This window comes from Urocitellus parryii, chromosome 2, assembly GCF_045843805.1.
Source record: "Urocitellus parryii isolate mUroPar1 chromosome 2, mUroPar1.hap1, whole genome shotgun sequence".
Classification (NCBI taxonomy): Eukaryota; Metazoa; Chordata; class Mammalia; order Rodentia; family Sciuridae; genus Urocitellus; species Urocitellus parryii.
In genome coordinates this window covers 160,896,962-160,911,509 of record NC_135532.1, presented here as the reverse complement: position 1 = coordinate 160,911,509, position 14,548 = coordinate 160,896,962, and the positions used below count along the sequence as shown (strand labels likewise).

At 36.6% G+C, this 14,548-nt stretch overlaps 1 protein-coding gene across 1 annotated transcript in view; it reads left to right on the top strand.

Moving 5' to 3' along the window:
* Slc9c1 (solute carrier family 9 member C1) overlaps window positions 1–14,548 on the top strand; it is a 69,668-nt gene that overhangs the window by 1,686 nt on the left and 53,434 nt on the right. Inside the window, exons 3-5 of the mRNA XM_077795528.1 lie at window positions 1,963–2,091; window positions 3,173–3,338; window positions 6,177–6,305. Of these exons, the coding sequence (XP_077651654.1) occupies window positions 1,963–2,091; window positions 3,173–3,338; window positions 6,177–6,305 (424 nt within the window). The remainder of the gene's footprint in view (window positions 1–1,962; window positions 2,092–3,172; window positions 3,339–6,176; window positions 6,306–14,548) is intronic.

The window sequence follows — 14,548 nt, the reverse complement described above, 5'->3', positions numbered from 1 at the left end:
GAATAGATGATAGTGTGTAAGCGTATCTAGGGTAGAACATATGAAAAAATAACTTGTCTGGAGTCAGAAGTGAGGAATAAGGTAAACTACAGATATAGCCAAGGAAGCTAAAGTATTTTAAAATAGTTGGGAACAGAGTCAGGGAGAAGAAAGGGAAAATGCTTACTCTAAGTTACATAGAATGCATTACTGTATATATTAAATAGAGCTATAGCCCAAGAGTTTGTGGCAAACTTCTGTGAAGGGCCACACAGAAAATATTTTACAGTATGTGGGCCTTATGATCTCTGTCCAGCTATTAAACTCTATCACTACAGCTCAAAAGCAGCCAAGGGTCGTACATAAATGAAGTGGCATGGCTGGGTCCCAATAAAATTTTATTTACCAACAAACCACAAAAACCAGTAGGCCAGATTTGGCCCAGGATCTATAGTTTGCCTACCCTAGTTAGTCAGCATGGATATGAGAACTTGTCTGAAAATCATTGACTTTCCCAAATAAAATTAGCCAGTAATGTTAAAAATATTACAGAAAACACACATTCATGTAAAAAACCAAAAGCAGGTTATTACTTCACTTATCATAAAGAAGTTTTATAATTATATGATTTTAACAAAAATGCAATTTCAATTATTTCTATAAACTTTATTATTTGTCAGTAACTTCTTCAAAGGAAGAGACCACATGTCAAGAGTTGTGAAGGGAGTCAGATTTTACTCCACTTTCGGGCTAGCCTGCCACAATTTCATGGTCCAGGCACAAGACAGGGAATACCTGGGTTAGAGACAGAGGATTTATTATGCAATAACAATAATCAGAGTATGAGCCTTTTCCTGTGCTTGTTCTCAGAATCCCCATTGCACAAAGAGAAACAAAGAGGTGTTAGTGAAATCTGCACACCCAATGAGACTGAATTATTAAGTGAGACACCTGAGTTTAGGGAACCTGAATCTCTTAAATTGGATTGTAAAATCATTTGCTTGCTTGTCCCAGAAGGAGAAGTTATTTTTATTATTCTCGGCTGTAAATTAAACCTGAACTCTCCTCTGGAGAAACACTCTTGCTCTGTATCCCAAGGCTGTTAGCCTTACAAGTATTCATGAAACACAATCAGGGCCTGCTTTCATTAGACCTGGAGTAATAAAAGTAACTTGTGGAAAATTATCACCCCCAAAATGGTCAGTGTTTATGAGTGAAAGTTGAGTGGATATCCATAACCGGATTTACTAATGTCAATTAGATATTTTATGATGCACATCATTAATTAGTTATTTCATAAACTTTATTAACTTTTCAGTTTCTATTTTTGTTAGTCTTTTATACTTTCACATGTATCTTCTATATAAGCCATGACTAAATATTTGTATTTTCTATAATTTAATATAATCATTTATTCCTTCATGGATATTTGTACGTTAATCCATCCATCTGAAATTTTTCTCTTGTATGCCTGAAAATCTACTATGTATTCTCTGACTCCTATATCAATGTTTCCTATACCTGTTTACAAAAATAAAATAGGCATAGAGAAGTACATTAACTTTCTTCTGTAATTGGAAATAATAATCAGATGGAAAATAATGAAAATCCAATAGAATTAAGACTTTAGCACTTAACAAACATTATGTCATAACTTTTCAGATTTTTTTTTTGTAATGGTACTGGGAGTGGAACCCAGGGGTGCTTTATCACTAAAGTACATCTCCAGCCCCTTTTAAGTTTTTATTTTGAGATAGGGATCTTGCTCAATTGCTTAGGACCTCAGTAAATTTCTGAAGCTGGCCTCAAACTTGAGATCCTCCTACCTCAATCTCCCAAGTTGCTAGATTTCAGATGAGCGCCACTTATATCTGATACATTTTCAGATTTTCTTTCTCCGTTGCTAGAGATAGGAGTATGTGGTATATATTTATACTAAGAAAGAGATGGACAAATAAGAATAAAAGAATTTTATGTTACTAGATCCAAAAATATGCAGATGCCATACAATGGATGAACCCAGAGTTATTTTTTGGTATATTTACACCAGTAATTATCTTTAATGTTGCATATGACATGGATGTATACATGCTTCAAAAGTTATTTTGGCAGGTAAGCATTCTTTTTCAGTAATACCTTTCACTCATGAACCATATCATTTATTTTCAGATTTTTAAAATTTTGCTACAAAATAGAAAACAAAAAGGATTGAAAAAAAGTACATAGTAGGGCTGGGGATGTGGCTCAAGCGGTTGCGCGCTGGCCCGGGTTCGATCCTCAGCACCACATAGAAACAAAGATGTCGTGTCTGCCAAAAATTTAAAAATAAATGTTAAAAATTATCTCTGTCTCTCTCTCACCTCTCTCTTTAAAAAAAAAAAAGTACATAGTATCAGAGTTTAAATTCAGCTTAGTATTTTAGTGAATAAACTATCTTGGCAATCATCTAGCACATGAGCAACCCAGGAGGAAAATGATGGGGTGGGGGGAGCAATTCTGAAAATCTGACTGGCAGAACTTCAATTAAAATTTTTATTCTGAGAAGCTACAAGAGAGCTATTATGAAATATATTAGCTCTAGGAAAAAAGAAACTGTTAAGAAAAATCAAATTTTAATTCTTACAGTCTAAAGCTTCCTATATCCACATTTCAAAAGAATAAAAGCAGATAAGAAAATGCATAGAAGCAGATGTAACCCTATTTAAAAATTTTTTTTTTAATCTTGGGAAATTTGGACTGTATCAGGGAAAGACCTTGTGATAAACTACTTCAGATCAGGAGCAGGATGTATATTTCTTTCAAAGTAATCAAAACAGTTTTGTAAATAGAAGGCATTACCTAAAACAAAACTATTAGAACAGTTTACATTTTAATCCAAATCCAGGTACATTACATTCAGACAAATGACAAAAAATGAAACTGAAAAGAACAGAGATATGATTTTGGTTGGGTTGACTCAGATGATCTCCACTAAGCCATTTCCTGCATTTCTGGTCTTGTGGGATGAGGTGGGGTTTTCAGGCAGGGGTTAGCTGGAACAGGGCCAATTGAGGGTCTTCCCATTCATGCATCTCTTGGTAGGTGCTGTTAGTGTTATCTGGTTCTACGTTTCTAAAAACAAATTGTGATCATCTGCTTTCTAAAATGGAATATAAAACCAATCTGATTTTTCTACTCTGAACTTTCTTTGCAGATACTTTTAATCACAATTCCCGGCTTTGTGATTAATTATGTTTTAATTCTTTGGTATCTGCAATCTGTGAATAAATTACTTTTGAAGACCATCCCATGGCTCCTATTTGCAGTTATTCTTATGAGTTCGGACCCCATGCTGACTGCAGCTGCCATAAGAGACCTTGGTAGGTATATTTTTCTTATTTCCTGTATTGAATATATCATATTTTATAGTTCACGTTTGTTTAAGATCCCTTTGTGTGTGGTAGTTTTCCACTATGTGAAGTAGTCTAGCAAGGAACTGGATGATTAGTAAAGATTCTGGAAGTGAGGGTTAGGACAGAAGAATGGGCTTAGATAGTGTCAGTAATGGACTTAGATAGTATCCAAAAAAGGCCTTATATCTAGTTATGAATTAGGACAGGAATAATTTAGAATTCTTTATACATGCTTCTACTTGAGCCAACAGAACAATTATGAAGCATTACACTGTTCCATACTCATGTGGTGACGTTTCTGCTACCCAGTTTTGTTTTGTTTTGTTTTTTTTCTTCTCTCTTTTGAAAACAGTCATTAGGATGATGCCACTTTAAAAGAGAAATTCTTTTGGAGTCATTGTCACCATTAAGACCAAAAGCCTAAAACAGTTAAAAATGATAAAATTATCAATCACATAGTGTTTATAATATATAAATTGCTTTTTGATAAATAAATCTATATTTAAAGGTAAAATACCAAGTTAATTTAAGAAAAGCAAAACAATCTGAGAGCCTCATACAAGAAAAGTAATAAACTAACTTCCTCCCCAGTTACTTTTTAATAATGGGTAATAAAAAAAAATGCTTCAAAATAGAATACTAATATGACATGCCCATGTATATTCTCTCTCTCTCTCTCTCTCTCTCTCTCTCTCTCTCTCTCTCTCACACACACACACACACACACACACACACACACACATTCATTTCAATTTCATCTTCATGTTATGGCCAGTTAAGGAGAAAAGACCTATAAGAGACAAGTGGAAAGAAAGCATGAGGTAGACACAGCTTGTGTAAATATATGAAGAAACACAAGAATAAAGGAAAATTGAATATTCATGAAAAGGAGTGAGGTAAATGTTTGGAAGGAAGTGCCGATCCAGCATCAATCACCCTATCCTCAATATGTGTCTTCCTCCCTCTACTCTTTTAACCCACATTGTTACTTTTATGTGACTTTGTGTCAGCACTTTCTTTTCAATAAATATGAGGGAGTTCTATAATACCTGGAATCTGATTTCACATCTTTTTTTTTTTTTTTACTTCTTAATGTTTTTTTGTTTGTTTGTTTGTTTGTTTTTTCTGGTATCAGAGATTGAACCCAGGGGTGTTTTACCACTCAGCTACATTTTGAGATAGGGTCTCGCTAAATGCTTAGAGTCTCACTAACTTGCTGAGGCTGGCCACAAACTTGTGGTCCTCCTCCCTCAGCCTCCCAAACTGCTGGGATTACAGGCATGCACCACTGTGCCCAGCTTAACTTCACAATCTTGAAACCCAGTATTCTACTGATTTTTTTTTCTAGCCTGTCATTTTTGAATTTAAATAATCTATTTGGTGGATCTTGCAAAGTTATTCTTATAAATGTTAGCCATCTTGATACTACCTTTTTTTTAACCTTTAATTAATTAATTAATTAATTTTTATGTGATGCTAAGGCTCGAACCCAGCACCTTGCATGTGCTAGGCAAGCACTCTACCGCTGAGCCACAACTCCAGCCCCTTGACACTACCTTTTTGAGTTTTATTTTTTCCTCACTATGAATCTTTCAAAAAAATTTTAACTCATTTCCTCTTAGCAGCATTTTTGCCTGAATTTTCTAAACAAGATTTATAAATGCATGTTCATATATATTTATAAATGTGCATTGATAAATTACATTTATATATCTATTTATAAATATATTGCTATTTACACATATACATTTATATACTCTATAATTTTATTTTCTTTTTTATTGGTTGCTCAAAACATTACATTGATCTTGACATATCATATATCATACATTTGATTCAAATGGGGTATGAATTCTTATTTTTACCACATGTACAAATTGCAGAATCACATTGGTTATACGTTTATATATACTGTCATACTAGTGTCATATACATATGCATATGAATGATATAGTATCTTTAAAAAATTAATCTGCCAGGACTATCAGTAGACTACATGAGTACATCCATATTGTCTTGAGCTTTCTTTGTTCTTTGGCTTATTTTACACCCTTAAGTCTGTTATTTCCAAATATTCACGTTTTCCTATACTATTCTATTTTCTAAAATATAAGAATTAGGCCACAATAGCAGGTCTTGCTGAGTAATGAATGTAGTGTCTTAACAGCAACAATGGTGTGCTATTCCTCATGAGTATGGCAGTTCCCATGAGACGGGCTGGGCTCTCCCATCTGGTGGGAAAGCCAAGGCATGCTGCCATGATGATGGCAGGCATGCGACAGAGAAGAAGTAGAATATTTGTGCTTTCATCAGGTCTCATAACAAAAGAGACTGGATCTTTTCACACAGCATCTTGCTGTATGGATACAGGAAAGTGGAGGACTGGACCCTCGAGGCAGATAAGCTGTCTCAGAAACTGAATGCCCTGGCCTTTCTTCTCTTCTATCAGCAGACGTATTACAGATAGATCGTGATCAGTTTATAGAGTGGTTGATTCACAGAAGGGAATTTTACTATATAATAATATTTTTCTCCTATGGTTTTTTCTCGAAAATTATTAAAGATACTCAAAGTTACAACTTAGGTAGTATAGGCAGAGGAAAAAAGATGACCAATCAGTGTTTCAACTTGGAAGATCATCATAAACAGACATAAATCAGGACGAAGGTAGGTAATACCAGGGTGCTTTCTATTCATGGGGCTTGATTTCTTAATCTATGGAAAGGAATGTGTGGGAAAGTCAAATCATTTCTAACTGGATAATCTAGACAATTGCTTTAATACTTTATTTATATATACACACAGGTCTTTCAAGAGCCCTCACAAATCTAATTAGTGGAGAAAGTCTGATGACCTCAGTTATATCAATAATTGTATTCAGTACTGTTGTGAATATTAACTTCAAAAGACAGTATTCGAAGGCCAAACCCCTAGGTAAGGACCCCCCTTTTTTTTCTCAATTTCTTAAAATAAGATTTCTGGATTTTCTGAAAGCTGACGTGAGTTTCATAATATCTTGCCATAAACTATGCTTATAGATACAAAGTAGTATTAGTAAAGTATGGGTGCAGTGGCACATGCCTGTCATTCCAGCAGCTCAGGAGGCTAAAGCAGGAGGATCGCAAGTTCAAAACCAGCCTCAGTAAAAGCAAGGTGCTAAACAACTCAGTGAGACCCTGTCTCTAAATAAAATGCAAAATTGGGCTGGGGATGTGGCTCAGTGGTCAAGTGCCCCTGAGTTCAATCCCCGGTACACCCCCCGCCCCCCCAAAAAAGAAATAAAATAGTATTATATACTGATTTACCCTTTATATAGTGCTGCCACCACAGCTTCCTTATTTAATTAATATCAGTTATGATTTTGTTGTGAATATGGTTAGGAGCTTTTCCTGAGGATGCCTAAAAGAGCCAGATTCCCCAGACCTGGTCTAAACCAAAATGCTAGACAGGGATGTGAGTAGGGGCTGTTGTTAAGGTGCTGCAGAACAGCTAAGAGGATAAGCCAAGACGTATATTTACTAGTAGTGGGAGGAGACAGCTTCCCTTCCATTTGCCCTGGGACTATCTCCCAGGAATATCATAGAAAGAGGTCAACCCAGGGAGAAAGTGAGTTACATAACCATCTACAGGGCCAGAGAGCAGTGCTGCAGACAGCAGCGGTGCCATAAGTGCTCTCATTCACCCTTTTCAGATAACCCTGAAACATGAGGGATTTCCCCCCTTTATCATATGCACATGTGTGCATAAAATAAATGACATATGTGCATTATAATAAGTGATCTTAAAATATATCTGCGTAATTATCACTCAGGACAAGAAATAGACTGCTAAACTTGTAGAAGCATTCTTACTTAGTCCTCCTCCCTGGTATTTTTGGTATTGGGGATAGAACTCAGAGGCACTTAATTTCTGAGCCACATCCTCAGCCCTTTTTTATATCACTGAGTTGCTTAGGGCCTCACTAAGTTGCTGAGGCTGGCTTCAAACTCGAGATCCTCCTGCCTCAGCCTCCCAAGCTTCTGGGATTACAGGCATGTGCCTCCATGCCCATGCCTAGCAAAAAAAAAAAAAAAAAAATCATTCTTAATGTGTAATCCGATTCACTAGGCAGTGGGAGAAGGGGAGAAGAGGTGTCCATGAAATAAGAATATTTTCATAATAATACTAAGAATTTATTTACCTTTTTTTTTTATCATGTTGGCATTTGCACTCATTTTGGGAAAAGCAGTGGTTATTGGCCTTCTTGAGAAAATGATAACAGTATTCCACTCACCAGGCGTCTTCTGTAGCATTTCTACATCCCACTATCACCTTTCTCCCCTTGAGCAAAGAATGTTTGGGAGGTGCCTCCAGGGCATGGTCTAGCCCACCGAGGGGTCTGTATGATACCAAATAAGCCACTCTGTTGAAATGGCACTGGGTTCGATTCTCAGCACCACATATAAATAAATTCATAAATAAAGATCCATCAACAATTTAAAAAAAAAGAAATGCAATCTTTCTGCTACATTTCTCTCAGAAATGAAGACTATCCCAAATTACCTTTGTAAACACTAAAAAAGTGTGGTGCTAGCTATACTTTCTCCTGTGTTAGAGAGTACTTTGTTGTTGAACATCCAACAACTCTGTTCACTTCTATTCTGATCCACCTCTGCTTTGCCCACCCTAGGTCTAAACTTCTAAGTAAAGACTATTCTTTCCCAAGAAGACCCATCTTGGGGACTACTTCTCATCTCTTCCTTAAAGGAGCTTCCTTATCCAATTTGGCAATATGAAGCCCTTGCTTTCAGCCTCTGAGACTTGTGAGCAACAAACTAGTAAAAATTTCCTGCAAATATAATCTTCCTGAATATGACTAAGGTGAAAATAGGAGATTTTCTGTGTCCAGAGCATCCTAAAAACCGAAGGGCATCTGGGCACTGTGTCACATGCCTATAATCCCAGCAGCTTGTGAGGATGAGGCAGGAGAATTACAAGTTCAAAGCCAGCTTCAGCAAAAGCAGGGCACTAAGCAACTCACTGAGACCCTGCCTCTAAATAAAATACAAAATAGGACTGGGGGTGTGGTTCAGTGGTCGAGTGCCCCTGAGTTTAATCCCCAGTACCCACCCCACGCCAAAAGAAAAACAAAAAACAAAAACTGAAGGGTCAACCTAGGTATAACTGAAAAGTACAAAGAAGTAAAATGGTTCATGCCAGTCAAGAAGATTCATGTCAGCTACTAGAATAGTATTGTACCGGGCCCCATTTAAAATACGATATATTGCCAGGTGTGATGGTGCACTCATGTAATCCCAGTCTCGGGAGGCTGAGGCAGGAGGATTGCAAATTCAAGGCCAGCTTCAGCAATTTAGCAAGACCCTAAGCAACTTAGCAAGCCCTGTCTCAAAATTAAAAAAAAAAAAATTAAAAGATCTAGGGATGTGTCTCAGTAATAAAATGTCCCTGGGTTCAAATCTTCAATGCCAAATAAATAAATAAAATATGATGTAATGGTCACAGAATTTCAGAGAAACATATCAGAAATTATATCTACAGTCTAATCTAGAGGACTTTCTTGAAAATCACTATAAGGGGAAAGAAGAGGAAGAAGGGGGGAGTACTAATGTGAAAATTCACTCATTCTTTAATTCAACAATTATTTAGTGATGGGCACAATGTCATAGATTTTACTCTAGGATCTAGGAATTCATGAACACAGTAGACAAAACTGCCTTCCTTTGATAGAGATTGCCTTGTAGTTTTGATGGCCATCAATGGAACAGAATTTTGTGGACTTATTTTTAGGTTATTATTAGAGAGCTAGAAAACTAAAATAATAATAGTAATAACTCCAGAAATAAAAACCATGCTGGAGTAATTTACTTAGACATGAGGACTTTGAACTTGTAATAACTTTGAAATAAAAATTTTCCTTAAGAAATTAAACACGCAGCCAGCACCCACTTCTGCAAGCGGCAGGCACCCGGAGCTGCACGGCCCGCCCCGCCCGAACCAGCAGGCGCCCTCCACCATCCGGGCTCTCACAGGAGGCCCATCTCTCGCTCTGCGAGCGGCTGGCCCACCCGCCCGGCTCTTAACCACGCGGCAGCATGAAAAGACAAGGAAAGAAAGGACCATAAGCAATGCAGGTCAACTCAACTTTAGAAGAGGCAATAGCTGCATCAGATGGAATGTCAGATTAAAGAGTTCAGGATATACATGCTTCAGATGATCTGGAGTCTCACGGAAAACATAAAACAGCAAAATCAGACAATGAAAGATCACATTGATAAGGAACTACATAAACAAATACAGGAAGCAAAAGATCAATTACACAGGGAGTTAGAGGTAATAAAAAACAAGCAAATAGAAATCATAGAAATGCAGGAAGCAATAAACCAACTTAAAAACTCAATTGAGAATATTACCAGCAGAGTAGATCACTTAGAAGAGAGAACATCAGACAATGAAGACAAAGTATTTCAACTTGAAAAGAACATAGACAGCTCAGCAAGACTGCTAAAAAACCATGAGCAGAACATCCAAGAATTATGGGATAATATTAAAAGACCAAACTTAAGGGTCATTGGGATACAGGAAGGCACAGAGCTTCAAACCAAAGGAATAAATAATCTATTCAATGAAATAATACGAGAAAACTTCCCTGACTTGAGGAATGAGACAGAATCCCAAATCCTAGAAGCCTACAGGACGCCGAATGTGCAAAACCATAAGAGATCCACACCTAGACATATTATAATGAAGATGTCCAACATACAGAATAAGGAGAGAATTTTAAAAGCTACAAGAGAAAGGAAGGAGATTACATTTAGGGGTAAACCAATCAGGATAACAGCGGATCTCTCATCACAGACTCTGAAAGCTACAAGATCCTGGAATAACATATTTCAAACACTGAAAGAACCAAGAATCATGTATCCGGTGAAATTAAGCTTCAGGATGGAATATGAAATTAAAACCTTCCACGATAAACAAAAGTTAAAAGAATTCGCAGCTAGAAAACCTTCTCTTCAAAAAATCCTTGGCAAAACATTACAGGAAGAGGAAGTGGAAAATAACATTGAAAACCAACATTGGGAGGTAGGACAGTAAATGGGGGAAAGTAATCAAAGAGGAAAACAAATCAGGTTTAGTAACATCAATAAACAAATATGGCTGGAAGAACAAACCATATCTCAATAATAACCCTAAATGTTAATGGCTTAAAGTCACCAATTAAGAGACACAGGCTAGTTGAATGGATCACAAAACAAGACCCAACAATATGCTGCCTGCAGGAGACGCATCTGATAGGAAAAGATATTCATAGACTGAAGGTGAAAGGTTGGGAAAAATCATACCACTCATATGGACTGCGGAAACAAGCAGGAGTGTCCATACTCATATCTAATAAAATAGATTTCAAGCCAAAGTTAATCAAAAGGGGTAAAGAGGGACACTACATACTGCTCAAGGGAACCATACACCAACAAGACATAACAATCATAAATATATATGCCCCAAATAATGGTGCAGCTATGTTCATCAAGCAAACGCTTCTCAAGTTCAAGAGTCTAATAGACCACCATACAATAATCATGGGAGACTTCAACACACCTCTCTCACCACTGGACAGATCTTCCAAACAAAAGTTAAACAAGGAAACTATAGAACTCAATAACACAATCAACAACCTAGACTTAATTGACATATATAGAATATACCACCCAACATCAAGTAATTACACTTTTTTCTCAGCAGCACATGGATCCTTCTCAAAAATAGATCATATATTATGTCACAGGGCAACTCTTAGACAATATAAAGGAGTAGAGATAATACCATGCATCTTGTCTGATCATAATGGAATGAAACTGAAAATCAATGATAAAAGAAGGAAGGAAAAATCAGGCATCACTTGGAGAATGAACAATAGGTTACTGAATGATCAATGGGTGTTAGAAGACATTAAGGAGGAAATTAAAAACTTCTTAGAGTTAAACGAAAACACAGACACAACATATTGGAATCTATGGGACACATTGAAAGCAGTTCTAAGAGGAAAATTTATTGCTTGGAGTACATTCCTTAAAAAAAGAAAAAACCAACAAATAAATGATCTCATACTTCATCTCAAAATCCTAGAAAAAGAAGAGCAAAACAACAGCAAAAGAAGTAGAAGGCAAGAAATAATTAAAATCAGAGCTGAAATTAATGAAATTGAAACAAAAGAAACAATTGAAAAAATTGACAAAACTAAAAGTTGGTTCTTTGAAAAAATAAATAAAATCGACAGACCCTTAGCCATGCTAATGAAGAGAAGAAGAGAGAGAACCCAAATTACTAACATACGGGATGAAAAAGGCAATATCACAACAGACACTTCAGAAATACAGAAGATAATCAGAAATTATTTTGAATCCTTATACTCCAATAAAATAGAAGATAGTGAAAGCATAGATAAATTTCTTAAGTCATATGATCTGCCCAGATTGAGTCAGGAGGATATAGACAACCTAAACAGACCAATAACAATAGAGGAAATAGAAGAAACCATCAAAAGACTACCAACTAAGAAAAGCCCAGGACCGGATGGGTATACAGCAGAGTTTTACAAAACCTTTAAAGAGGAACTAACACCAATACTTTTCAAGCTATTTCAGCAAATAGAAAAAGAGGGAGAATTTCCAAATACATTCTACGAGGCCAACATCACCCTGATGCCTAAACCAGACAAAGACACTTCAAAGAAAGAAAACTACAGACCAATATCTCTAATGAACCTAGATGCAAAAATCCTCAATAAAATTCTGGCGAACCGGATTCAAAAACATATCAAAAAAATTATACACCATGATCAAGTAGGATTCATCCCTGGGATGCAAGGCTGGTTCAATATATGAAAATCAATAAATGTTATTCACCACATCAATAGACTTAAAAATAAGAACCATATGATCATCTCAATAGATGCAGAAAAAGCATTTGACAAAGTACAGCATCCCTTTATGTTCAAAACTCTAGAAAAATTAGGGATAACAGGATCATACCTCAACATTGTAAAAGCAATCTATGATAAGCCACAGGCCAGCATCATTCTGAATGGAGAAAAATTGAAGGCATTCCCTCTAAGATCTGGTACAAGACAGGGATGCCCTCTCTCACCACTTCTGTTCAACATAGTCCTCGAAACACTGGCTAGAGCAATTAGACAGACGAAAGAAAATAAAGGCATAAAAATAGGAAAAGAAGAACTTAAATTATCACTATTTGCAGATGACATGATTATATACCTAACAGACCCAAAAGGGTCTACAAAGAAACTATTAGAGCTAATAAATGAATTCAGCAAAGTGTCAGGGTATAAAATCAACACGCATAAATCAAATGCATTCCTGTATATCAGCGACAAATCCTCTGAAATGGAAATGAGGACAACTACTCCATTCACAATATCCCCCCCAAAAATAAAATACTTGGGAATCAACCTAACAAAAGATGTGAAAGATTTATACAATGAAAACTACAGAACCCTAAAGAAAGATATAGAAGAAGACCTTAGAAGATGGAAAAATATACCCTGTTCATGGATAGGCAGAACCAACATCATCAAAATGGCGATATTACCAAAAGTTCTCTATAAGTTCAATGCAATGCCAATCAAAATCCCAACAGCATTTCTTGTAGAAATAGATAAAACAATCATGAAATTCATATGGAATAATAAAAGACCCAGAATAGCAAAAACACTGCTAAGCAGGAAGAGCGAATCAGGCGGTATAGTGATACCAGGCTTCAAATTATACTACAGAGCAATAGTAACAAAAACAGCATGGTACTGGTACCAAAACAGGCAGGTGGACCAATGGTACAGAATAGAGGACACAGTAACCAATCCACAAAACTACAACTATCTTATATTTGATAAAGGTGCTAAAAGCATGCAATGGAGGAAGGATAGCATCTTCAACAAATGGTGCTGGGAAAACTGGAAATCCATTTGCATCAAAATGAAACTGAATCCTTTTCTCTCACCATGCACAAAAGTTAACTCAAAATGGATCAAGGAGCTTGATATCAAATCAGAGACACGGCATCTGATAGAAGAAAAGGTTGGCTATGATCTACATAGTGTGGGTTCGGGCTCCAAATTCCTCAATAGGACACCCATAGTGCAAGAGTTAACAACTAGAATCAACAAATGGGACTTACTCAAACTAAAAACTTTTTTCTCAGCAAAAGAAACAATAAGAGAGATAAACAGGGAGCCTACATTCTGGGAACAAATCTTTACTCCACACACTTCAGATAGAGCCCTAATAACCAGAGTATACAAAGAACTCAAAAAAATTAGACAATAAGATAACAAATAACCCAATCAACAAATGGGCCAAGGACCTGAACAGACACTTCTCAGAGGAGGACATACAATCAATCAATAAGTACATGAAAAAATGCTCACCATCACTAGCAGTTAGAGAAATGCAAATCAAAACCACCCTAAGATACCATCTCACTCCAGTAAGATTGGCAGCCATCATGAAGTCCAACAACAACAAGTGCTGGAGAGGATGCGGGGAAAAGGGTACACTTGTTCATTGTTGGTGGGACTGCAAAATGGTGCAGCCAATTTGGAAAGCAGTATGGAGATTTCTTGGAAAGCTGTGAATGGAACCACCATTTGACCCAGCTATTCCCCTTCTCGGTCTATTCCCTAAAGACCTAAAAAGAGCATGCTACAGGGACACTGCTACATCGATGTTCATAGCAGCACAATTCACAATAGCAAGTCTGTGGAAGCAACCTAGATGCCCTTCAATAGACGAATGGATAAAAAAAATGTGGCATTTATACACAATGGAGTATTACTCTGCATTAAGAAACGACAAAATCATAGAATTTGGAGGGAAATGGATGGCATTAGAGCAGATTATGCTAAGTGAAGCTAGCCAATCCTTAAAAAATGAATGCCAAATGACTTCTTTGATATAAGGGGAGTAACTAAGGACAGAGTAGGGACGAAGAGCAGGAGAAGAAGATTAACATTAAATAGGGATGAGAGGGAGGAGTGAAAGGGAGAGAGAAGGGAAATTGCAGGGAAAGGGAAGGTGATCCTCAGGGTTATATAAAATTACATACAAGAGGAAGAGAGGGGTAAGGGAAGAAGAATACAAGTGGAATAAATGTTTTACAGT